This window comes from Colossoma macropomum, unplaced genomic scaffold (assembly GCF_904425465.1).
Source record: "Colossoma macropomum unplaced genomic scaffold, Colossoma_macropomum, whole genome shotgun sequence".
Lineage (NCBI taxonomy): Eukaryota > Metazoa > Chordata > Actinopteri > Characiformes > Serrasalmidae > Colossoma > Colossoma macropomum.
In genome coordinates this window covers 1,380,989-1,407,794 of record NW_023495565.1, presented here as the reverse complement: position 1 = coordinate 1,407,794, position 26,806 = coordinate 1,380,989, and the positions used below count along the sequence as shown (strand labels likewise).

Sequence of the window (26,806 nt, the reverse complement as noted above, 5' to 3'; positions counted from 1 at the left end):
GCGCTACCCACTGCGCCACCATGCCGCCGCATATAAGTCTAGATTTACTATTTTCCATTGGTGGAAATAATGTATTTTTTGTCATGTTATGACCAAAATATATGTAGTAAATGCACAAAATTAAATCAATGTCTTCAGGGTCCAATCATTCCAACAGCAGAGACCTGACCTCTACTGGCCACTGCAAGCTTAAAAAATAGTTAATCTTAAACATCCTTACATCTCATAGAGAAATTGTTCTGTTGCGGCAGCATATGCAAGGCACATCAAGTTACGATGACACAGGCATAAAACTGCACAATACAGAGTCATAAATGTACGATGCTTTCAGATTTGAGCGGCTCGTTTAAAGTGACTCAGTTAGCTGCCACATGTCCTCAGCGCTTTAGGATGGAACATCTGAGGGCGCTGGTCAGACCACAACTGTAATGCAATTTATAATTACACAATGTAAATTTATTGAAATACATTAAACACTTACACTTGTTATAGGTATATTATTGAGGATATAAAAACAATTCACATATTTTGTAATCAAACCATTTTTATTAACATAAAAATAAAAAGGTATGATATTAACATTGATGACACCGTTACAGTAATCTGCTAAGTACGTTACCCTGCAAAATTAAGATCAAATATGTTATTTATAACTTTATAATATTTATAATATGGAATGTATAAGCGGAGATGGTTATAAATAATTCTGGTATATACACAATAATTATTATGTCTATTTAGTACCCAAACAGTTAGTTCAAATGTTCTCAGACAAAACATTAAAAAAAGTCAACACTATAGAAATTCATTCACAAAATCAAACTTCAGAAATGTTCAAGCAAAAAAGCTGGTCACCCTTACATGCTTGAACAAACCTATTGCTTTTGCTGCATCTGGATGGGGATAACTGTCTCTGTTGGGGAGGTGATCGAAGAGGCACCAAGAGGTGCCTCCACTGAAAGAATCCCTTCTGGAGAAAGTGTAGAGCTCATCTGGTGCAGTTCAACCTCTGCTGGCAGCCTGATGAAGTGAAGACAAATGAAACAATCTATGACCATGACAGACAAAATAACTTAGGGAGCAGGGCATCTGCCCCATAGGAGAAATGATTCAAGGGGATCCACCATACAGTACCCATTAGTCCTCAGACTAATTTGACAGGGAAGTAAACATAAGCACTGAAAAGTTATGGGTCACAATGTGTTGGTCTTACTTGTACTTCCTTGTAAAACTTCTGGAAATAATTCCATGTTCATCTTGTCTTTCCTCGTGTTTTCCTTTAATAGAAAAATGAAGATACCTAAAAATTGTGATGCATTTTCAAAGATCCAACTATTTAAAACACAGCCTCAGTCTTATAGGGGTGTTCTAAAGATTATTCCAAATTTCTACATCATTACAGTGTTAATATGTGAACTAATTATTCCGAGTTGTTTGGTGGATAACACTCCAGTCTAGGAAAACTTACCAATACACAATTTTTCACAACAGTAATAATAGGAAACATCTGAAGTTTTGAAAAGTACCTTACAAAATGTTATTAAGCTATTTATTTAATAAATTTATTGTATGGTGCCTGAGGCATTGTTTTATGACTGTGTGATATGCATTTGGCCCAAAAGGCACCATTTCACACTGAAAAACACTAACAGAGTTTTTGTTTGCATTTCAAATGTTGAATATAATAAAAATTGTGAAACGACCATTTAAGAAGTTTAGAATCTATTTGTCAAGCAGTGGAAGCAGTCCATTCAGATTTTTAAAAAAAATGTATCCCTCATCACAAAAGAGGTTTCAACATTATTTGCAGTAGCAAAGGGTAAATGTCATTACTTACCTGTTATCTCCAAGTAGCCCACATTAGTTTTGACACTGATCTCCTCTGCACAAAAATGACTGACATTCAGAGAGATCCTCCAGGTCTTGCTGTCACATTCGGCTTGTGAGATCTGCCTTTGCTGTCCAACTCCAGATGAAGGAGAGATTTCTGGGCAAACAGGAGTTACCAGAGGGAAGCACAGGAATCCAGGCCAAGGTGATGTTTCCAGTGTTTTCCTTGCTGAGTCTAGCCAGCTAACTTCACCTGATTCAAGAAAAAAGGGTAGTCCGGTGCACTGCTCTAAAAGGCTTGACTTGGGCCAGTCTTGGGTAAAGTCCCAGCTGCCGTTCCGTTTGAATAAAGGACGAGGCATATTTAAAGTCAGTTGCTCAGATGAACCCTTGATTTGTAGGCTATGGCAAAAGCTTCTCATACGTTAATGCTGCAGCTTGGGAAGCCTAAGCTTTTCTACAACATTGAACTCCAGCACTGAGTTTCTCTACAACATACCTGCTCTTTTTATATTGTGGTAGTCTATTTTGCCCTTGTGACGAACTTTGTTATCCAAGCCCTAAGCATCAACAAAAGGGTGAGGTAGAGCTTTCACCCCAATGCTACAGTCTGCCATACACACAGCGATGCAAAGTTGTCCGTATTAATAGCTCTGAAGGGAGAATGGCAAATTCTTGGCAGATGACAATAGATGCACTGGTGATGGAGTTGTATTCTCGATGGCCTCTGTAATCTGGTCACATCTCAGTGCTCTTTGCCTCACCACAGTAACTGCAAGCTTGCTGGTTGGGTTGGAACAGAATGTGCCCTCACTCCTCAATCAGCCAAAGAGAATGCAGTTCCCTTGTAACAACATCAAGAGCCAAACAAAGGCTGCCCAGTACATGGGAGGACGCCCTTACATAATGCTGACAATCCAGTAAATTCTTTATCCTTTTAATGATGGGCCTCATTCTTAAAAAGAAATTTCTTCTTAAAACCCCCTTACACCGGTTTTGCAAAAGATTCTGACATTGTTTTTTTATTTGGGATTTGCTCTTGGGCAAGAACAGAATCTACACACAGTCAAAAGCACAAAGGTGTAAACAGTTCTGCGGTTTAAGAACATGTCATGAATCTGATATAGACTTTCTTAGGAGCTCTCTCAAGAACACATTTAAGAAACTTAGGAAGATATTGATTAATAAAGCCCAATGTTTGGCCATCTATTTACACACCTAGGACAATATGTGAAATGCAAATAAAAATTTGTAAATCCACTTGTTTTCATTTAAAAACAAGTCCAAATATTAGTATTACCAAGTATTAGTGTCCAAACTTTTGGAATTTAGGTTTGTTTGTTCTCACACACACACACACACACACACACACACACACACACACACACACACTTCATTCATTCTTTAACCTTTTAACACATACAAAGGCATTTCAAGAATGGTTTAAATGGGCAAGACAAAATAGGAAAAGGAGACAAGCATCACGTCATGCTTTCTTTAATGCCAGACAGAATAGAGCATCTCATATTATCAAATCCATGTACATACATTTGCCTCTTTCCTCCTCTTGTTCATCCCCTCACATTCATTCCCAGATCTCATGTTCTAACTGCTTTAAGCAAATTTGCTTTAAGTGATTGTCACAGGCACGTCAGGAAATGGAACCAGCTGATTTAATAAGAGGTAGGCTGACCTGAGATCAGTTACAAAAAGCACAGAAAGAGAGAAAAGGAGAAATATGCTGACATAGTGGGGGCAGTGAAGTGCAGACAAAAAAAATAAACACACGATGTCCAATGTTTTCTTCAGTTCACTGTGCTGCAGACCGCAGGATTTTTTTGGTCCTCCCATTCTAGGATAAGAGGAAGGAAAAAATAAACAGGAATATTAACACACACAATTCAAAAGCAGTGTGGAAGCAATAAATTGTGAACTTTTACCCTACATCTTTAGCACCATGGCAAAATATTTAGGTGAACCCTGATTTGAGTTTAAATTGCCATACACCGTCTCCGATGGCATTATAACCAGCTAACTAAAGCAAAATAGAAAAAGTAGGTAACTGCAATGCAGGTCAATATCAAAATGTAACATTACAACCAAACTTCCAAAACTGAAGTTATTTCACTTTTCCGCATTAACTATAGGTTGATGTCATCTAGATGTCTAAAGAAAGCCATAAGAAAATCCAGTCCAGCGATATGGTTTAGATAGATTTAGAGTTATTAAACTCGAAATCTTTCATCGCATTTTGCAGTCCTGGTTTGTCTTGTAACTGACAGTTAATTTAACTGATTTGCACAAATAACCATGTTGAAATATTTTATACCGTTATGTGCACTTCTAAACTATGATTTGCACAACTGCTCCATAGGACTCCACTCATTCTGGAGTCTCTCAGGAGCACCCTTAGATATAATTAATGATCAGTGATAAAATCAAGGACTAGAAATTAGATGTCAAAGGTTATTGCCTCTGGTTTAGACACTGCAATGACATTACAATCTTCTGTTACTGTTAGCTTCTATAGCATACATTATGCATTGATGTATAATATATGCTATGTAGTTAGCTTCTATTGCATACATTATGCATTAACGAATAATCAGATGCTAGTTACTTGTTAAAAGATCTGGACAATCTTGCAATGAATGCATGTGCACATATGTGCAAGTATGAGAGTGAGGGAAGGAGAGCAAGCTGTGTTTATGCACCTGAACAGTGCAGGACAAGACAACACTTAGGCAAAGGGATTTCCTCCAAAAGGGTCTCCAAAAGGATCAGCTTTTACAGTGTTTTGTGTGGCTGGAGCAATCTAAAGAAAAAAAAGGATGTGATAACTTAGCCAAACTATATTACACAACACAAACATTAGTACAATAGAAATTCCATTACTTAAATAGCCTTTTACTAGCAAAACATTTCAGTTCCAGTTAGACCCGTGGCACAAATACTGCCTGCCATTTGTGTCATACTGACCCATTACTTTCCAATTTAAAAGGTCCATCATAAACTATGGAAGAAATGTACCAACTTTAAAGTTTTCGTGATGACTTTGAGTCATCCTACCATGGTTGCAGGTGGTGCTCCAAAAGGGTCACTTCCAAAAGTATCATCAAAAAGGTTGACAGCTGGTGCAGGAGCTGGGCCTGATGGGGCTAAAGTTGGATGAGGAGCAAAGGCAGCATCCAAGAGTCCTCCAGCTGGGGCAGGAGTAAGGCTTGGAGCTTGAGCTGGGATAGCAGTTTCAGAGACGGGCTGAAATGCAGGTTTGGGTGGGTCTGGAAATAAGAGAATACACACAATTCAAGTGTAGTTCTCCTTGAAGGTGCTTTTTACTTCACGTAATTTTCATTTTAAGCACATACCAATATTTTTTGCAGAAAGCTGACTGATGTCGAAGTCATCATAGTCAGCTGCTTCCTGGGGTACACCAACTTTATTGGAGAAGTACTGATCAAATGAGCCATTGGTGCCTGAGCCAGACATGGGGGCACTTCCAGGCTTAGCCATCTGGAAATCTTTGAACATGTCCTTTCCAGTCTTCTGCTCTATCCCACCAAGAGGGTCCAAGGCTGTGAAGGCACTTTTAACAGCAGGTGGCTGTTCCTTCACTGGGGGGCGTGGTGGAGGTCGCGGAGGGACCACTGAAGACTGTTGGCCTGCCATCACACCACCTGGAGGGATCATCATAGGAGGAAACTGACCTGGTGGAAACCCTGATGGGGGCCAGTTGCCCATAGGTGCTGCCACTGCTACTGGTTGACTCCAGGCTTGGGAGGGAGCTGTGGAGCCAAATGGGGAAGACGCCTGCTGCCCCCACTGAGATACTGATGTTCCTCCAAATGCAGCTGGCTGAGGGAAGGAATTCGGTGGTATAGCTTGGACTGTTGCATGAAGTACATGGCTCTGTGGGGGAAATACTGAGGGTGCTGGCTGACCCCATGGACTTGTCTGAGGGACTTGAGGAACTGATGGTGGTCCCAAGGTCATTGATCCTAAAGCACAGAAAGAGAACACAGTTTAAAATGCCAAAAACCACACACACACACACACACACACACACACACACCTTCCGAGCAGTATTATATCTATGAATGTACCATCACATTTACCATAATGTGGGAGATCCAAATATCAACCTGACGGCAGCACAGCGATTACTTATTTTATGGACTTTCAAAATGGACAATGGAATTTTTCAAACTATAGAAACTTTCAGGCATTTAAGTAATTTGTCTTTTTAGTTTAAACTTGCATGATTAGCATAACTAAACCCAGATAGCTTCACAAAATGAGAATTTTAGTTATGAGGAGGGAAAAGTTGCTATAAAAAAAAATATCTTAATAGGGTCACCAGTACTAATCACTGACCAAAAGCAGCTATGGACGAAGTGGTAGTGGGGTTGAACAGATCTGCTGGAATGGAAGAGTTGGCCTGAGTTGTAGCACCATTACTCTGGGGTGGCGGTGCAAATGGGTTGGCCCCAAACAGGTCATTTCCAGGAGACTGTGGAAGCCGCAAAGGATTATAAAAGCCAGTGCCTAGACACAAGTGATATACTACAAACTCAACAATAAATACAATGTCATGACAGTTAGTGGCCATGAATTATTCAAGATGTTGACCATGTAGAAATAGCTACATGAGTAGCTCACATGCTACAGATACTACTTACCACACATACTTCTATGGAGGCATAAAAAACATATAGATTTGGTTTGAATTATTATGTACGTATAGCACATGCAAGTAATACATGTTAGCATATTATTCTATGCAAAAGGCCCTAGTAAGCCCTTTAACAAGCAGGAACATACATTAACATGTCAATGTTTAAAGATATCAGCTGACGGAGTGCTGCCAACAGAATATATCTCAACCACAACCAAAATCAACACAAAAATAATCACAGTCCAAAATAAATATTAACAGACGTAAAAAGTGCATCCAAAAAAGGGTATTATTTTGTCCCTTTTGAAAATCGTGTTAATTGGGGCATCATTCTGAGCTATGGTCTTTTGTACATTTGTACTGAAATGTATTGTGCAAAAAACACATCAAGCAAGTCAGGGGTGTCCAAACTTTTTTCAAAGGGGGCCAACATGGACCCTATCAAATTCCTAAAGGCTGATTTCAATTATTTTAAATATACAATATGTAAAATATGATAAACACAAAGATATAGAACAAGTAATATTTATTGAACAAACTACTGAATTTGCTCTGATTAAAAGCTGCTTTGGTTTTCTTTTTACCTTGTCTCCTGAATTTTATGTTTTATAGTGCATTTGTAGCTTTACAGTACTGCTGCCACCATCAAGTGAAAGGAATAGTTTCATTATATTGGCCAATTAAAATCAATCTGCGGGCTGCATTTGGCCCTGGGGCCAGACTTTGGACACCCCTGGTACAAGTCATGTCGTGAAATCTGTGTATTGCTACACCCCTATATGCTAGGGGAGAGTGGAGCATAACTTATTTTTGGTTTTTGTGTTGGTTTTTATATGTGAGTGAGATACTTTTAATACTTTTAAAACTGGAAAATTTTAGGAATGTAAACACATCTCTCAATGTGCTACAAATAAAAAATTTGTTTGCAAAACCTACCATCCATAAACAATTCAGTCTTAAGCAGAGCGAGCACAAACATTACTACTAACCCAATACACGGGGTTAACTACAACAGACTGAGGGGCTAGTTGTAACAGTCATGCAAAAATCAATGCAAAACACAGTTAGTTCAACAGAAATCTGTGTTGTTTGAACCAGAAGAGCTTTTCAACCAAAACACATAAATACATGCACCAAAATAAATATGATCAGCAAAAAGGCTGTGCCAGATTTTAGAAATTTATTTTTGACCACAAAGTAGAAGAGGAAATAAATACAATATGTTCCACTACAACCTGTTTAGCTACATAAAAAATCCAGGTCACATTTTACCCTTGTTTGTGCCCTACTCTCACCTACCTTGCTATCTGCAAGTGTTAGCTCAGCAAAAGGAAATGTCAGTAACAACTTTCAAAAGCTATCGTCTTGTTTTTTTTGCATGTGGAAGTTGCATTCTGCAGTTTTAGCCAGCACCCACTACACCAAACTTTTAAACATTCACCTTCTCTCTCCTCCTTACGTAATCTATCTTAGAGTTAGGAGGTGGTGGAAAAATAGTTTCACGATTATAAAGTGGAGGAGACTGCAATGCAGAAAGCACTGATTTACTGAGCCCATCACACAGAGAGGGTTTGGGCCACAGGAAGCATTATTTTATCAAGTGTGTTACAAGAAGAAGGGGGCTGCACTGACAAATTCATGAAAGGATTGCTGCCAGGAAACCTGACTGGGCTACTCATGCTCTTCTGTGAGCTACAGCCATCAGTCAGTCCACTAAAGGGCTGACCATTGGTGGAAGAGTTTCCATTTAGGCTGTTATGTCCTACTGGCCCATTTAAGAGACAGTCAAGAAAACATATTCCTTGATTGGATGTTATGACAGACAGGATGTCATTGGACAAGATGGCAGAAGGAGAGTGGTCAATGTGGCCACTGTGCAGAGCAAAAGGATCATAATTGCATTTGTCTGGACTGGGAGTTGGGAATAAGTCTACAGAGGAAAAGGGGGTGTCACTGGGTGTGTTGCAAGGAACAGTGGAATAAGAGACAAAAGGGTTTCCTTTAGGGTGGTTCTGAGTGGCATCAATCTCCAGCAACAAAACACTGTCAGGCTAAAATTAAAAGAGGACAAGAAGGGAGAAGAATTGGGAAGTGAAAGATCAGCAAAGAAAAAGATAGCAAAAATAGACAAACATCACTGCTTATTCCTCTGTACTGTAGTAATAGTGAAATAAAATTGTATGATTTTGATTATTTTGACATTGACAAATTAACCAGAAGTTAAAAATAAAGCCTCAAAATGAATTCAGCTGAGCAACAACAAAAATATTCCAATTAAAAAAATATATAGTAAAATTTAAGGCTGAACAAAGGGACTTCCAAAACAGGCTGCACTTGCATTTTATGGCTACAGTGAAAAAAGGGTAAAAGCACCATTGTTGCAAATGAGATGTGAGGGTGAAGAAGCTTTAAACAACATTTGACATAATTAAACACTCCTATATCAATTACCCCCCCAGAATTGAATGTGGAAACCAAGAACCATTTAGGGACTTTTAGTTTTAAGAGTGCTCCACTGCATTTGCACTGTCTTTCCAGATTTATTTGGAATGACGAATTTAGATAGATAATTGGTGTCTCCAGAAAACCACACACACGTGTAGTTGTTAACATAGAAGTTGTTGTTAACACAAAGCTCAGCATTAAAATGGATGATTAAAAGACTAATGAGAACTTTACCCCTGTTTGATTTTTCCAAGCATCCTGACCAAAAAAAAAAAAACAAAAAACAAAAAACAAACAACAAATAATAAGACAAGACTGAGGTACAATCTCATAAAAAAAAATTATCTGCATAATTATCTTATTCCACTTGGCTTTTAGCAAAAGAGTACATTATTGTAATTGTAGTTAACAACTGTTATCTGATGAGCTCTGACTTGCTATATTGTGTGTTACCGTGGGAGAGTTGATGTCAGGGGGTGTAGACATGTCTCCAAAAAGGTCCATCTGGTCCACAGTCTGCAAACACGCAGACACACAAGGGTGCGCAAACACAATGGCTTATTAACACTTGATCCAATGAACCAAAATAATAGTATTATTACTACAGAATGTCTAAAAAGAAGTCTAGTTGCTGGGTAACATTAGACATCCTACTTTTACAGTATTCACTTCACCATCCAGATTGAGCAAGGCATCACCTCCATTCTTTAAAAACAAAAAATTTTATTGTATACATAAAATGTCAAACTATATTTCAAACACTTACAAATAAATTTATACACCTACCTCGACCACCATATTATTGATTTCATTCTGTAAGCAAAAAAAAAAAAAAGTCATAAAAGCATTTTACACATGATATTTACAGAGGAGAGAGTTTAATTAACATGTGTTTGTCAAAAATGCAGCACAAAAATACAGTAAATTACAACAATCCTTCAGAGCTTGTAATTTCACTCAACACAGGCCATGTTCATAAAAAAAATCCAAAAGTATTGTCAAACTGTTTTTATATTTAGGAATGATCTAAATAGGCATGACCCCCAGTCACCATGTAAGATCTACCATTTTGAATATAATCTACAGTTTAGACATGTCAATCTCTAACCTCAATCATTAAAATCTCAAATTTCAGCATACATTTATTCAATTATAAAGGCACTAAATACACTTATTTAAAAAAAACATACAGTAAATACACAAATCTGACTGAAGAAACTACTTAATGCAGAAATGGAATATAGACAAGGACAATACACAATTTTGTGTATTTTTCCCCCCAGGAATTTTATTTGACAAAAAGTGCATATTAAATATTTGAACTATAATCCACTGGAACATTCTAAATTCTGTACAGTTAAATTTACATGCATCAATGCATTTTTACACCCCTTTTTACATTTATCCACACTAGAGGTTTAAGCGTCTGGCCAATATGACCCCCCTCCACACTTACCCACCTACCTACCTACCAACCAATTATTTGCATCAAAACAAGCACTTACAGACATCAGTATTTGAATAAAAGTCATGAATTAAGGGAATAACTTAAATGAAATAATTCTATCAGTTTTCAGAAAGAGTTTGCTACCTTCTGTGAATTCTCTGCTTCTTTCTTCCTCATGTTGAAGATGAGTTGGAATAGATCTTTCAGGTCCATTACCAATGGCTCTGCCTAGAGGATTGATGAGAATATAGAGCAATGATGTACAAAATGACAGGACGGTAATAGAAACAAAAGACATAATGTATCGTATTAATCGAAAGTCTTCGTCCACATGAAAAAAATACATTTAAAGCGACATATATGGGCAGTAAGGAAAGGCAAGTACATTTCATACACAAGGGCAATTCAATGTGCTATACATATAAAAGTAAAAGGAACATCAAAAAGAAAAATAAAGACAGAAGGAATGAAAAAGTATAAAAGATTAAAAAAAATCTTAAAAACAAAATTAAAGGTGTACAAAATAATTAGCTTAAAAAGAAAAGAGCAATAAGAATAGAGTGCAAATTTTAGAGCTCAATCATAGGGACATAAAACAAATGTTTTGAATCTAGATTTAATAACTGCTACTTATAGGACACATCTTAAAACTTTTGGCAGTTTGTTACGATTGTGTACAGCATAACAGCTAAATGCTGCTTCATGACGTTTAGTTTGGACTCTGAACTCTACTAGCTGTCCTGAATCCATGGATTTAATAGACCTACTCTGTTTATATTCTTTGAACATATCCAAGATGTATTCTGGGCTGTGATTTATAGACTAGTAGCAGCACTAAAATCTGTTCTGTAACTAACTGGAAGCCAGCATAAAGATTTTAGAGGTGAAGTAATATGCTCTGTTCTCTTTGGCCTGGTTAAAACTCTTGTAGCAGCATTCCAAATGAGCTTTAGCTGTTTAATGGTACTTTTGGGGAGTCCAGTTAAGAGACCTTTACAGTAGTTCAACCTACTGGAGATACAAGCATTGGTGAGCTGCTCTATGTCCTGTTGGGACACCAAACTTTTGATTTTGGCTGTATTTTAAGATCATATTAAGGTATTAAGCTGTTTTGGAGATTAGTGATTAGGAAAGGAAGACCTGTGTGCTTCTCCTGGTAGCTGTCCAGTATTTACAGGTACCATTCAATATTTGGGTGGACTAAAGAATGTTTTAATTTAATAAAGCAGGCGTGCTGCTAATGAAAATGAACAATATCACACAGGAGCAATGAATAAATGAACAATATCATGCAGGAGCCATTTTTTCATGATCTACATAGTGCACTATATAGGGAGTAGGGAGCAATTTGAGTTTTAGTTATTGTGAATATTGCACACTCGTATGCATAGGCCCCTTGACCCTTGTCTCAAAGATGGAAATTTTAAGTGATGTTCTACCAAACACTAGGAGTGGGGGGAAAAAAATGATTCTTAGATGCAACGCGATACGGACATGGACGATTCTGAATCGATTCACAAATATCAACAATTGATTTTCTAAATTTTAAATGATAACGTAATGTTGACGGAACGCAAAAGGCAGAACTTGGAAGTGTGGAAGTGTAGCGTCTGGACAGTCTGTGGCATGCACACAAACAGATAAGCGAGAAATCTGACTTGGCACCCTCTGCATTAAAAGCTAGCCACAACATTTTATGCCCAATATGTCTCAGTATGTGCTAATGTCCTAGTATAGGTTAAAAAATATGAACGAAAACTCAGACTTACTTTGCTCTGCTTTAAGCTTTAGCTATAGCCACTTTCCTCACATCTCCGCCAGGAAACTTTTCCTCAAACATGAAACAGTTTCTTGTAAACGTCTCTCAACGTTCGACTGTTTTACGAGGGTGAAGTCGCTTTTCATTCACCAGCTTCTTGTTTGAATTTTCCCGTTGCACCTTAAATTCTGCCTGAGGCACCGGAACGTAAATGCGGCACCATTTAAGGTGCAACGGGAAAATTCGAAAGAGAAGCTGACTTCATCTTCGCAACTTTTTTAAAGTGTTTGACAGTCTCTCATTGCACTGCAAAGGAGTCTTATTTTATTTTTACCTAAAAATCTAATTCTACTGTGGAGCCGCACCATGGCTGTAGAAGAGCCATATGTTTCCGACCTCTGAGCTAGCGTACGGAAGCGCTTTGGCTTCTATGAAGTTGACGGGGAAAAGGGACCGGGACAAGATCCATGCTACATGCAAGTTCTGTCACACTAAACTAAAATATTTTGGAAACGATAAACATGAGAAACCATATTACATGTTTCCCCTCGTTATCCGTCCGATTGTACTTGCTTAGAGGACCATCGAGCAAGCGATGTCAAAGCTTCCACCCAAATTGGAAACGAATTACAAACTCTATCACAACTTTTATTGCCAAGGATTTGCGTCCATTCTCAGTCATTGAGAACCAAGGCTTTCGTGCCATGTTGCACACTTTGGAGCCGAGATACAGCGGCCCGTCTCGAAGATATTTTAGTGACACTGCGATCCCCACTCTCTACAACGAGACCAAAACCGAAGTTATGGAATCACTGAAGAAAACCGGTAGGATAGCAGTAACATGTGATGTGTGGACATCCATTGCCATTGGACCTTATGTCACAGTAACAGCGCATTTTATCACAGATGAGCGGCAGTCTGCGTCTCATGTGCTTCAAACAAGAGAAGTGAATGAGGGCCTTCCAGCTCACTTGCCTCATCACTTCCATTTGTTTCATTAATAAGATATATTGGAAGTAAATTCATTATGGAACATTACAAATACTTTGCTGATACTTTGCTAAGTACCAAGTCCTCACACAGTGAGAAAAAAGAAATCCTGTATAGAGATGCATCAAGATACATCAATAATCATTTTATAATCGCATCGCAGCCCTCTGAATCGTAATTGAATTGAAAGGCGCCTAGAGATTCCCACCCCTAGGAAGAACCCTAAATAATACTGTCTCTGATACTGTTCAGAATCAATGTCAGTGAAAGCAGACACTAATTCTGAAAAGTTTGGAATTTTATATTAGTAGTATTTTAGCCTGTTGCATTTTAAACATACTCATGCATTTAATAAACATTTGGCCTCAATTATTTTTTAAGAAGAATTTTTTTCTTAAAACCCACTTTCTGTTTCTGACAAATAAGCAAACAAATAGATTGAAGCAGTTTTCTTACGTGACTCAAGACTTTTGCACAGTATTGCATATACATTAATAAAAAGAAACTTGTGTGCAACAGCACATGTGACACAAGACCTGCTGGGCTGTCTTGATGGCAAAGAACTGGTGTTGACCCTCTGCCCCACACACATATCCAAATGCCCGGTTATCTGTGATATCACGAGCAATAAAGGAGATCTTGTTGACCACATGCTCCTGTTCAATCACCTGCAGGACAGAAGAGATGAAAGTCTGCAACAAGGACTTGTTTATTAAAATACAGATATATGGACATCCAGAGACTGGAAGTAGGAGTAAAATGTAAAGAAAATAATTGTGCTTCTTACTCCAGTCTTCTCATCAATGATTTTAATCCCATTTAGCGAGATGTTCACCCAGATTCTCTGCTTGTGTTTGCCTTGGGAACGAGCAGCTACTGCCATGCCCTACAACACAATTTGTACAACACACAGTGTCAAAACCATAAGACTGCACCACTTACAACAATTACTCAAAAGCATGACTATAGTGAGCTGAAAAGGTTTACATGTACAGTACATATTTAGAAAGGCAATTGTTATAGACCTGTAACAAATAATGCAAGAGGTTAAACCCCCTAATCAGCAAACACATTTGTTGTCCAGAGTTCACTTCCTTAGTTTTGTACTGGCACTAGGAAGCTAATGCAGCTAACAAGTGTATAGCTAAATAGTAGTCGAAGCCATTGTGTGATCATTTTACACATAAACTTCCATTTACACATAAAATTCCATAAACTTCCACTTCCATTTCTAAGGGGAAAAATGTATACTATACACTTTAAAACCTCTTTCTAATGGGACAACCCATTTGGATCTCTACCTTTAGCTTCATCATGGAGTCCTGGCTCATTTTGTCCCCTCGGGCTTCAGGCACATCATCAATACCAATCAGCTTAGCTTTATATCTAACTCCATCACCCTGAAACCTGGCCAGCAGGTACTCATCTGTCTTCTCTGGAACTGAGGAAGAAAAAAAAAGTCAGTGTAAAAAGTGTAAAATTATGAGAACACACTAATTAAGATGTCATGAAGTTTTAAATGTGTTCAAACTCAAACCTTTTCTGCAATTCAGATGGCAGAAGTTCAGCATACCTCTTTCACACATACGAGGCACAAGCCCATCTACCTCATAATTTACTAGTATGGTTAATGTGAATTACTTTTAAAATTTGGAATACTTAAAAAAGGTGAGTTTGAGCCAAAATAAGTGTCTATGTGGGGGACTATCCTGAACACGTCAAGGGCACCATGAAAACTTAGTGTTCCTAAAGCAAATTTTTTTTTCCAGAATTCTTTGGGCAAACAACATATCTAAAATATCATTTGCCTTATCAAAATATAAATAACAATAAATGACAGCCCTTGAATATTCATAATTCATGAATTTATATATAAAGTATTAATACTTAGTAATCCTTCTTAAAAAGAGCATTACTGTTATTCATAAATGTGTGATTTATTAATATTAATATTTTTCTTCCAATAAGTACATTTATAGGGAACACGTGGGCTTAAAAGCATACAAGGCCCTTTAAGTAGGATCAAATCCCAAATATGTATTCATTCTAGGACTGCCATTACCCTACAAGGATCAGGCTTTTTGGTTATCAAATACAAGCAATCCTATAATAAATACATATTTGGGTTATGAGCCTAATTTTCCATAATGCATTTACGGTATTACAATTTATTGTTCTGAACTGTCTTCATAAATTGTAGTAGCGGGTGTAAAAATACATCCGAGTATTTATCCAAATGTGGCAAAAAGACAATAAAAACAATTTATTTTTTGGCCAAAATAAATTATTAGAAATTATTAAAAGCTTGATACAATATATTGTCTATACTCCATTGCTGAGTAAAAGGTTGCATTTGTGTATTCTCACCAAAGAGTGCTAAGTTTGAGATTTCATGAAGCCTAAAGAAATGTAATCAAATTGTTGTGGTCAGCTTTATATCCCTGATCTAGACTCAAAGACATAACAAAAGTCCAGTTGTACCCTTCTTCTTCTCCCTGGAGAAGAATGGAGTCTTTGTTACAGCTGTGGTTTGTGCTGTGGTTGTTGCAGGAACTGCTGGGCTGATTTCAGTGGCAGCAGTAGTAGAGGTGGGCTCAGAAGTGGGTCCATCGGGGGCTACTGGAACCACAGCAATGGGCTCAACTTCTGTTGACATGGTCAGAGCACCACAATACGAAGAAAAAAGAGACAAGGAGGAGGGAGAGGGGGTCCAAGACTCCTCAAAACAAGAGGACACGTGCAGTCAGGATATTCAGCAGGCACACATCCTCAGCACTCTGCCTGCAGGGAAAAAAAAGAGAAAAATACACATAATAGCATTTAAATGACAATAATAATGATAATAGCACTTTTCCCATACAAAGGGAGCGGTCCCAGCAGTAACTTGCACTACAGCAATCACCCCAAAACAAAGGCTTTAAAAAAATTAGTAAATATCTCTCTATATATACACCTAACTAATAAGAAACCTGAAAAATATGGCCAAAGTCATAACCATCTGTTTTGCAGCACTTCAAGCAGTTAGTAATAAAAGCTACTAAAAGGGATGGCTTGTGCTGGAGGAGAAGGAGAAAGAGCACAGAGTCAGCAAGAAGAGGTTTCCTGCCTTACGGTCAAAGGAAGGAAGAAGGGGAAAGACAACTGCAAGTCCTGAAAAAACAGATTCAAAGAAAAAGGGAAAAGCTGATGGTTTATAGCTTTAATGACCTTTTCTTACTCCCATGCCCCCCTGCCAAGTGGACAGAAAGAGCATTTCACCCAGTCTCAAAAGTTTATCAAGTAGCAATATGCCCAGAGACATTCCCTTTGTTACTATGCTTTTGTTTGCTTTTTTGTTTATGACAAACTTCTATTTTAGTCCTTCACGTAAACTCCAAAGAGACTGGAAATCATACGCTGCTACCTACCTTTTAACTTTCTCATTTCAAAAACTTTCCTCTAACATATTTCATAAACTTGGGCCAGTTACACTGGACAGAGATTAAGCCTAGTTTTGGATGAAACTGATGCCAACATTGAAACACCATTAGAAATTCTTAATAGTCTAGACTTAGCCTTAATCTGGATCTGAGAAACTGGCCTGTTGTCCTTATTTGCGTCACAGATTCTCAGCAAAACCATTCTATTGACAGACTCTCCAAATTAGTTATTGATTCTCAGCTCTCCAAATGAGCTTGGTAGCTATATCTACAAACTTAACACTACTACAATAATTTGTTAATTTGAACATTTTGGTACATAAAGTTTTCTAAGCTACCAGGGAGACCTAATGTTAGCTGAATTCAAGAAGCAAAAAACAGGGGGTCCAGGACCCTCTAATTAACCTATTGAGCACCCTGAACGTCTAAAAATCAAAATCCTGAGGGGTCCCTGAAAATATTTTTTTTATGATGTTATGCTGTCTGTTAGGGGAGAAACTGATGCCCAGATACAAATTCAGGGAAAAGTCACTGTTTAGCTGCTTCACCCACAATCGGCGAGCAAGGTTTCAGTTAATGTGTGGAAGACCACACTAATAAACTAGAAAAGAGCATTTCCAAAAGAGGAATTGTTAGACCAAACATTTTGTTGAGTTGCAGCTGGCATCAGTGCCAGCGAACGAGTTAGCAGCCAGCCAACGCTGAATTAACCAGCCAACATGGGACCTTCCCAAACACCAAGGAGTATTTTGCGCACTGCTAAATTAGGCTGACTATGATGGCCAACTAACAATCCCCAATTCCCCTCCGTCAACTTATGACTTTATGACTAGCAACAATGATATTAAGCTAGTTTGTTAGCTTTGCTCTTTGAGCAAAGCAATTTTTCAGACAGGCTATCTAGTTAGCAAATTTGATCATTATGGGCAATCAAATCCAAAGCCTTCGAATCAACTCTCAAATCTCAAATGCTTGGAATCTAAGAATCAAGTATTTTCTGGGATCAACTCTCAGCCCCAATGGGCACAGACTGACAAGAATACACTCCATTAGATTCACCACCAGCTCACAGGCTACATACAAAGTTATGATGGATCATAACAGCAGTGACAGAATCAATGCAGTTCAGTTCACCTAACCAGGTAAAAGACCAGTAATCAAGTCAAACACCAACATAATAAGACCATCTGCAAGGCCAATGACTGCTAAATCTAAATAAAGAAAAAAAAAAACTAAAAACTAAATAAACTCAGTGATAAAACAGGAAGGAGGTGGGAAGAGAGAGACCTACCTCCAAATGATGTGCTCGGCTGTCCACAGTGTACAGAGAAACGGTAAGAGCATATGAGCAAAGGTTGGCAGAGATCAAAGGTTGAGTAATTAAACCCAGTTAATTTTATTCCAAGTGCTTGTCATGCTCACATCACAGACTACATCTTATGATTCTCCTCCTCAACAAAACCAGTCTACTGATGGGACTGACTGAACAGCATTATTTTGGTACAACTCCATTTTTTAAATGCACAAATGTAATTATTCACCTAATTTAAGTAACACATCAATCTTGAAATGTTACTTACAGTGCAAAATTAGACTATTTGAAAAAAGCATATAGCCCAAACATCCACAGTGGGCTATAAAGTCACATGACTCATAATACGCCCCTCACAAAGGCTACATGTAATTGCATGCAATGCAGATGTTGCAACTGATGAGGAAGCAGTGGCAGTTAAACCCACAGTCCTTGTCCTTTTAACTACTGAGACACATCCAAATCTTGTGACCTGTTAATTTGCTGCAGTTTTAACATTAACCCGAGCTTCTACTTGATCACATGAGAGCCATCCATCTTCAGTGGTAAATGTTTTGTTGAACTCACTTGGGAAGTCATGTTAACATTAACTTCACAATAACACTTCTAAATGGGGCTTGTTTAGAAGAATTAAAAGATGTTACTTTTGATAGGATTGTCTGACAGTGCTGAGACAGACTGACCAGGATGGGCAGGGAAAAGATACTGTACTTACTGTACTGTTATAATAAAAACAACATTTAAGTAATAATAAAAACACTTTGTCACTGCACAGACATAGGAAAAAAAAACATGCAAACATATGCATATAAAACCAGAAACTTTAAGAAGTAAATATGATGTTAGTGCAAAGAACTCTAGATGTATAGAGCACAAATTAACTCATTAATATCCACATCTAAAATGTTTATTTTCATATGTTCTGAGTTTGCCTGAGCACAAACATTCAAGGCATAACTATGCACAATTTCATCACTTTAGAGTTCACTTTAAAGTTCTGTGGCATTTTCCCTCATCATAGTAAATTGTTGAACATGAATGTTTTTATCTCCTTTTAACTCAACCAGCTCAATACTAATGTATGTACACAATAAGTAAATGGAATGGAAATTCTAAGGGATTGTGGTGTCCCGCCACTGCCTTGCGCTGTGGCCATGCACAGAGGCTCTCTGAAGGTGCCACACTCATGGAAGGAGGGACATTCCTTGTAAATAAGGTGTTGTTGTTAGCCATCATAGCCAAGGCAAACAATTCTGCCATGCCTGGGGAGGAGGATGCAGCGCTCAGTCTCTCTGCTGTGGCCCACCGAGGGAGAGGATGTGGCCCTGAGAGAGGACTGGGGATGCGTGTGGCTGCGTGGCATTTGTGATCAGCGGGACGGTAGGCATTCTGAAACCCCTGCTGCAGAGAGACCACAGAGGGGCAATGGTGTGCCCCGCTATGGCCCAGGGCCTCTGCTCAAACTCTGTGAGGTCGCCGGAAAGGCTGACCTTTGAAGAGGGGGGCTATGTGGCATCCCGCTACTGGCTTGCGCATTGACTGAGCAGAGATATTAGGTCAGGTAATTAAGTCAGAGAAAAAGAATGTTTGAATGTTATGTTTTAAAATTGTACAAACTCAACCATGGCAGCAAGTCTGACTTAACACATGCTTATCAGTGCTGTGTATGCAGCAGCCTGTTATCAGGAGAAGAAAACAGTAGTAAAATTCCTTACACATTACAGATAACACTGATGAACACCAGAACAGCCCTGAAAACGTATGCCCAGAGTTTCCAGGAGCCTCATTTACATATTTCTCCATGAAGCAATTATCAGTGCAATATATTGCGATATTAGTATTTGGCATATTGTTCAGCCTAAATTAGTGAATACCAGCTGCGTTAAATCACAACATTTGTGCAGTACCTACATAAAAAACAACACCTATATCAGCTCTTAATTCAAGCCACATATTTACAACCTCTGTAATACTGCTGTCCAGTACTGGTAAGCACAAAGTTATGTGGCCTTTTCTAAATGGAAACTAACTGAACTGTTGCTATGAATCAACCTGAGAACAAGTAATATGTAAATTATTGATATTGTAACACTTTAAAATGTAAACACAATTTTGCCACATGTACAGAGAGGTAAATTATGACTATTGCGATAATGTGGCAAGATAAGTTATCAAGAACAGTTGAGATCACAAGAGTGGCAGCAGGCAGTCTATAAAACAGTTAATGGTTTATACAAAGATAGCATACTTACAGGGAGCATGGTGGTACTGAAACTAACTCATAATAATGTGAATCTTAAATGCAAGTACAGTATAGAAGAGGAATAAAAGCCCCATCAATCTTGACAGTTTATCTATTTCTGAACATGGAAGCAAACACTAAATCATTAGTCCTTCAAATCTGGAACTAGACTTCAAGTTCATCCAAAATAAATTTGGCACACTGTTAGAATGTTTGTTTTTCAGAATTTCCGAAACCACATTAAGAATGTTACACCTTTACAAACTGAATTTATTCTTTTCTACCCTTTGACGCTAATTGTAGCATTTTCTGAAATGAAATTGTTGATCCTGAAACAGTGGATCATCAGACACTATCAACTGAAATGCTGTTGGCCAGAAAATGGGTCCATAAACTTGCCCAGCAAGAACACCATTAAGAGAATAAGGGAGGTGTTTGACTGAACTAGACAACTTTTTTATTTTTGGATGTTCAGTGCCACAGTTTGTGACCTTTAGGGCACTTGACACAAGCCTGGTTACAGACCTACTCCTATGGTCGACTTTAATAAAGCTCTGGAGAATCATTTGAGTATTGTTTGAGGATGGCTTCTGGCTGTTCAGTAACTAAACTGGATTTAAGCTGACTCCACCATTTTTAATCTAGTTCCATTAAAAATGCAGGAGTCAGCAACAATTGACAGCACTCATAAAAAAAACATCCCACAGCTCTAAGTGGCATGTTTGGCCAAGAAGGTTACATGTTAACTCAATTTACCATGCTAAAACTGCTGTTACTACCATTTCTACCACTATTCAACATTTCCGGCATGATCTTACCTTAATCTACCTTAGAGATGTGGAAGGAATTGGAGGACGACCAAATCAGCGGTTTTAATAGCAATCTACTGGAGGTTGGAGTGGATAGCGATTAGTGTTGGTCTGAAATCTACTGTGATTTCCTATTCACTTAACCGTAGTCATAATCTTAAAATTTCGTGAAATCCCAGAACTACTCATTTAGTACATTTAATAGATGGGAGATGAAAGCTTTCCCTGTAGATTTCCGTTTGGACTCGCCAACAGAAAACGCGAAACGCCACAGCATTTCTGATGACATTCTTGGAGTACACAGCTGTTTAATCCTTAATTTTTTCGAAATTAGTTGATTAGTTGAGTGAGGTGGCTTGAAGTCATGGCAACACTAAAATGTGCAGGGGTAGGGTCTTCTAAAAACCAGGATTAAGATACTTTGTGATTAAGTGAGGGAAGATCACGCTAAATAACAAACAAGCATAGACTACAAGCTAAAAATCGTTCTCTCTGTTTTTAGCCATTTAATTGCCTTGATGAGGCCAAAAACATCAGCAGAGCAAGAACATGGTGCAGTGACCGCAGAACTTCAAACACTAAAGGTGAAGAACTGACGCTGATTTAAAAAAAAAACACATTTCGCATATTATAGACAGAAAATAAACAAAGAATCTACGTTTTAGCATTTCAGGGAAAAAATAACTTTTTGAAAGGCTTTCACAGCGATGGCGTTCGCTTTTACTGCGCATGCGCCCCGTAAAACGGCCAGCACCACCACCTGTAGTCACTTTACTCTAAACTATTTTGACACTTGCAAATAAAACAAAACACAATAAATACTTTCTACTTTACACCATTTTATATAACTTAATGACTATCACGACCAAATAAACCGTTAAAGGACAGAAAACTGACAGAAGGACCGTCACGTTTACCTGCAGATGTTTAGGCGTTGCTGAATCCCATATCCAATAGAATGAGCACAGCAAACGGATAACGCAGATTCCGCACGGACCCTTTGCTACAGGAGTTTATGTGAGGGTCAAACTCAAGCTCAGGACCTTGTGCCGGTCAGGACGTCTTGCCTGGCTGTCCCACAGTGAGCGCCCCCTCACACAGCACAACTTTCAACACTCGGGCGCCTCCCACTGGTGCCGCACGCAGCCCGCTGGGCTGTCCGCGTTTTTGCTTCTGAAGTGTCTTGTCCTTAACTTCAACTTATAACGCGCTCATTCAGTCGCTCACTCATTCACCCAATCACACTCTCATTCACTTGCTCACTCATTCACCCAGTCACCCTGTCACTCACTCTCTCTTTCAGTTCTAAGTTGTTCACCTATTTGCTCACTGTCGATCACTCATTCCCTCACTAATACACTCACTTATTAAGTCACTTTTTCACTTGTACATTCATTCAGTCACTCACTCAATCATTCGCTCACTATCATTCAGTCGCTCACTCATTCACCCAATCACACTCTCATTTACTCGCTCACTCATTCACCCAATCACACTCTCATTCACTTGCTCGCTCATTCACCCAATCACCCTGTCACTCACTCTCTCTCTCAGTCACTCAGTCACACATTCACTAGCTCATTCACTAAGTTGTTCACCTATTTGCTTACTTTGTCGATCACTCATTCCCTCACTAATACACTTACTTTTTAAGTCACTTTTTCACTTGCACATTCATTCAATCATTCACTCAGTCATTCGCTTTCACTATCAGTGAGCCATCACTGGCTCACTCACACTCTCACTCATTTATTCACCCATTCACTCCATCAATCAATCAATCACTCTCACAAACACTCACTCACTAACTCACTTATTCACATTTAGTTGCCTACATTTCCACACAGATCTTCCAGTAAAATGCTGTTTTTTGGTAAAATATAATCTGTTGAAAGAATATTTTTTTTTACTTTGCCTGAAATTTAGTAAAAATGTTGATACTTCAGTTAAATAATGACTAGAACAGCAACAAAACCTCTTAGCAAATTCAGCATCTATCAGCATAACTGTAGTTAATTAGATGCTATTCTACCCTTTTTTGGTGGAAGAAACTGACATGTTAAAAATGTTTATTTTAAACATTGCAAGATTTCCATTCTTTGTAAAACTACCAACTCTGATTAAGTTAATTATTCTACGTCAGGTTTGTAGTTCACATGACATACACACGCATAACTCAAGAAAAAAACACATGCCCCCAGAAAGTGCCTTTTGAAGCTGGAATAAATTGGTGGGTGGAAAACTCTTCCCCATCTGTGTATCTATCCATCCATCCATCCATCCTATTCATCCTTCCTGTCCAGTTTTTGCTGATTTGCTGATGTAGCTTTCACAGTCATCCGAGGATGGAAACAGGAAATGTAACCGAAGATATATAGAGAGAGTCAGCTTGGGAAAAAAGAATGGAATGTAGACAGAAATTTAAACAGGATAAATCCAGATAATGATGGTTATGGGAGTATATTAAATATAATGTAAAACTTCACACACACACACACACAATTTTTTGAAATGACAATTTAAAGAACCAGCCATTGAAAGATACATTACCAAACCAAAAGTAGTTGTTGGTATTGCACCAGTGAGACTGATTTTATTTTGTTTTATTTTAACTTTTTCTTTTTTTCTATATTTTATTTTTGCATTATTTTTGTATTATTGTAAGTTGATATATTCTTTTACTTTCGTTTTCATATTCAGCTGTCTGTTGATTTACATTTTTATTTGCTGTTTTGTATATGTCCTAAAGCTGCATGTGACATTTAAATGACAAAATACACTATACATGTAAAGTTGAGCTGTGTGACTCATTATAAAAAGCTGTGGGAAACACCTTAATATCGCCCAAAAACATGCCCTTCCTCTTACAACACCATGGGCTGTAGACATGCAACTTCTCAGTGAGTCACCACAGCTCAGATTCCAGCACAGCACAGCACAGCACAGCTTTCCACACTCACTCTGGCCATGTCTGGCCAAAACTTTATAACAAAACGATCACAAAACAATGTTTCAGGTATCAAGCAATGCATTCACAACCATTTTGTGTAATACTTTAACAATAGTTTTTAGAGCCATTAAATGCTTCGGATGTCTGGTTCATAGTACTATAATGGTGAACTGTTTCCCTAGAAAAGTGCATTTCACACCAACCCACTCAGAATGATTTCGTTTAGATCCAAACCATTGAATGATTACGTAATTTGGCTAAATCAGTGCAGTTCCACTTTAAATGCGAGTTAAAACTCTACCATGCAAAAAAGAAACCATATATAAACAGGATCTAGAAACACTGCTGCCTTCTCATGTAAGATGGACTGACACAAAGTGGAAAAGTGTCCTGTGGTCTGACAAACCAAAATTTGATTTTTTTTTTTTTTTTTGGAAATGATGGACCCCTCTGGGCTAAAGAGGAGAGGGATCATCCAGCTTGCACAGTTCAAAAGCCAGCATTTGTGATGGTATGGGGTGCATTAGTGCACATGGCATGGGAGAAATGCACCTATGAAGGCACCATTAAACCTAAACAGTATATACAGGCTTTGGAGCAACATACGCTGTCATTCAAACAAGGTTTTTTAGGTAAGTCCTTGCTTATTTTAGCAAGATAATGCCAAACTTCATACTGCACGTATTACAACAGCATAGCTCCGTAGTAAAAGAGCCCGGGTGCTAAACTGGCCTGCCTGCCTTCCAGACCTGTCACCCATTGAAAACATCATGAAATGAAAAAATGACAAAAGACACCCTGAACTGTTGAGCAGCTGAAATCCTATATCAAGTAAGAACGGGAAAACATTTCCCTTTCAAAACGACAGCAATTGGTCTCCTCAGTTCCCAAACGCTTACAGAGTGTTGTTAAAAGAAGAGGTGATGCAACACAGTGGTAAGCATGCCCCTGTACAAACTTTTTTGAAACATGTTGTTGGCATCAAATTCAAAATGGGCCTATATTAAAAAAAACTGAGTATGGTCCACCAACCAAAAATATCAAGCCAAGTGTACAAGATGCACCAACAAGGTAGAAATGTCTAATAGAGTGGACAGTAAGTGGACACAGTGTTTAAAAAAATCCAGCAGCACTGCTGTGTCTCATCTACTTATACCAGCGCAACACAAACTAACACACCATCGCCATGTCAGTGTTACTGCGGTGCTGCGAATGATCCACCATTCAAATAATACCTGCTCTGTCATGTGTGTCCTGTGGGGTCCTGACCATTAAAGAACAAGGTGAAAGGAGGCTAACAAAGTATGCAGAGAAACAGATGGACTAATGTCTGTAATCGAAGAACTACAATATGCACCTTTATGGTAAGTGAAGGTGATAAAATGGACAATGAATGTAGAAAGAAGGAGGTGGTTTTAATGAAGTGGCCAGTCAGTGTACGTGACCCCAGTTGGTACAATTGTACCAGTGCCATCCACATTATCATGTCAGTGTCACTTTTGACCCATATAATAATAGATCAACAGCAGTCTTGATCAGTCAGAAACTTACCAGTGATTAATTGGGCAGTGTGTGGCTGACAAATTGTGCATCACAGTAGACGCACAATTTGTCAAAACTACTTCTATTTAAATCCAAGGCATTAATTGAGATAGCAATAAGAAAAATATAAACAAAATCGTAATTTATATGGTACCATCTATTGGGAAGGGTCTGTCCTGAACCCTAACTCCTGAATTTAAACCTGTGAAAATTGTACAATTTTTTACTTTTGATGCATTTTATTGTGAAGTTGGAATGTTTAAATGTATTATAAAATGAACTGTTGGAAAGTTTACGTTTAATTTTTAAAAAGAAAACTTTATTTAAAAAATGCTGTCTCACATTTTTATATCCCTACCGAAACACAGAGTAGTCCATAGGCAGAGCTTTACTTTAGCCTCATCGTTGCACTTTAAAGCAGGAAATGAGACTGTATCCATGTCCCTCATGGCCACATGGTAAGCAGTTAGATCCCACTGTTTTGAAGTAAATGTGCCCCATGTGTCTGAAAATCAATGTGTAACCTTAAGAATTATCACTACCGCAATACATATTTCCTGAAACATTTTTGTTCTAATGAAATTATTATTACTTGATGTGTGTACAGCTATTTAAAGCTGTGTTTTGCTTAGCCTCATCTTTGAACTTTAGAGCAGGAAATAAGACTGTATCCATGTCCCTCATGGCCACAATGAGTTAAAACTGTCACTATCAAAATATTAAAACAGTCACTACCAAAACATTTGATAAAGTTCTAGAAGTGTTATTATTGTATTGGCAATCATTACTTTTGACAAAATAAACATAAGTAAGGCTTAGGGTCATTCAAAGCAAAAGGATTTTAGTCTGAAGACCAAGTTCTTGAACCAATTTGGTAGAATGATCCTTATATAGAGTTGTCATTTGTTGTTATTTGAATGCTTAAATGGTTCTTTAAATGGTTGTTCTCCATGATCAATGATGAACTGTTGAGTCAAGCAACTTGGACATGGGTCAACTTCGGCTTGGAAAAAAGAGAAGTTGGCTCAGACTTCTTCACTAAAGACATGAGACTTGAACTGACAATCCTGTATACAACCTGTTAAAACTTATCTTTACTATGCACACTCTTTGAGCTAAAGTCAGCTCATATGTTATGGGAAAAGATTAGACCCTTTTTAAAGAAGTGAAATTTAAATGTCGAGAATTTGGATTTGGTATTCGATTTGACGCAACTTTGGGACTTACTTGAGACTTGCAACCTTCTAAAAAATTTGACCTCTTACAATAAATAAATTATTTGTTGACATCTCTGAACTGTTATATATGGTTATTTATAAATCCTTTAGAAAAAGTTTTATGTTGCACTAAAAAGGGTTTTGCTATCAAGTCATAGAACTGTTTTTG

The 26,806-nt window shown here is 38.1% G+C and overlaps 2 protein-coding genes across 6 annotated transcripts; both read right to left on the bottom strand.

Moving 5' to 3' along the window:
• Window positions 1–552: 552 nt before the first annotated feature.
• hspb15 (heat shock protein, alpha-crystallin-related, b15) lies at window positions 553–2,816 on the bottom strand. Its single transcript, XM_036562972.1, has 3 exons — window positions 1,838–2,816; window positions 1,214–1,277; window positions 553–1,020 (listed from the first exon to the last, which is right to left on the bottom strand). The coding sequence occupies exons 1-3, from the start codon at window positions 2,250–2,252 to the stop codon at window positions 876–878; spliced, it is 624 nt and encodes a 207-aa protein (XP_036418865.1). The 5' UTR covers window positions 2,253–2,816; the 3' UTR covers window positions 553–875.
• A 495-nt stretch (window positions 2,817–3,311) lies between these two features.
• dab2 (DAB adaptor protein 2) lies at window positions 3,312–22,059 on the bottom strand. 5 transcript variants are annotated; one of them, XM_036562942.1, is made up of 15 exons: window positions 21,846–22,059; window positions 15,628–15,927; window positions 14,448–14,587; window positions 13,934–14,032; window positions 13,683–13,814; window positions 10,542–10,625; window positions 9,737–9,763; window positions 9,605–9,655; window positions 9,404–9,466; window positions 9,185–9,208; window positions 6,205–6,340; window positions 5,199–5,828; window positions 4,900–5,111; window positions 4,545–4,645; window positions 3,312–3,682 (listed from the first exon to the last, which is right to left on the bottom strand). In XM_036562942.1, exons 2-14 carry the CDS (start codon window positions 15,800–15,802, stop codon window positions 4,571–4,573), a joined length of 1,848 nt encoding a protein of 615 aa, XP_036418835.1. In that variant the 5' UTR covers window positions 15,803–15,927; window positions 21,846–22,059; the 3' UTR covers window positions 3,312–3,682; window positions 4,545–4,570. The 5 variants fall into 5 exon arrangements, with proteins under 5 accessions (XP_036418835.1, XP_036418834.1, XP_036418836.1 ...); XM_036562941.1 differs by lacking the exon at window positions 21,846–22,059 and adding an exon at window positions 17,857–17,969; XM_036562943.1 differs by lacking the exons at window positions 9,185–9,208; window positions 21,846–22,059 and adding an exon at window positions 17,857–17,969.
• Window positions 22,060–26,806: the final 4,747 nt, after the last annotated feature.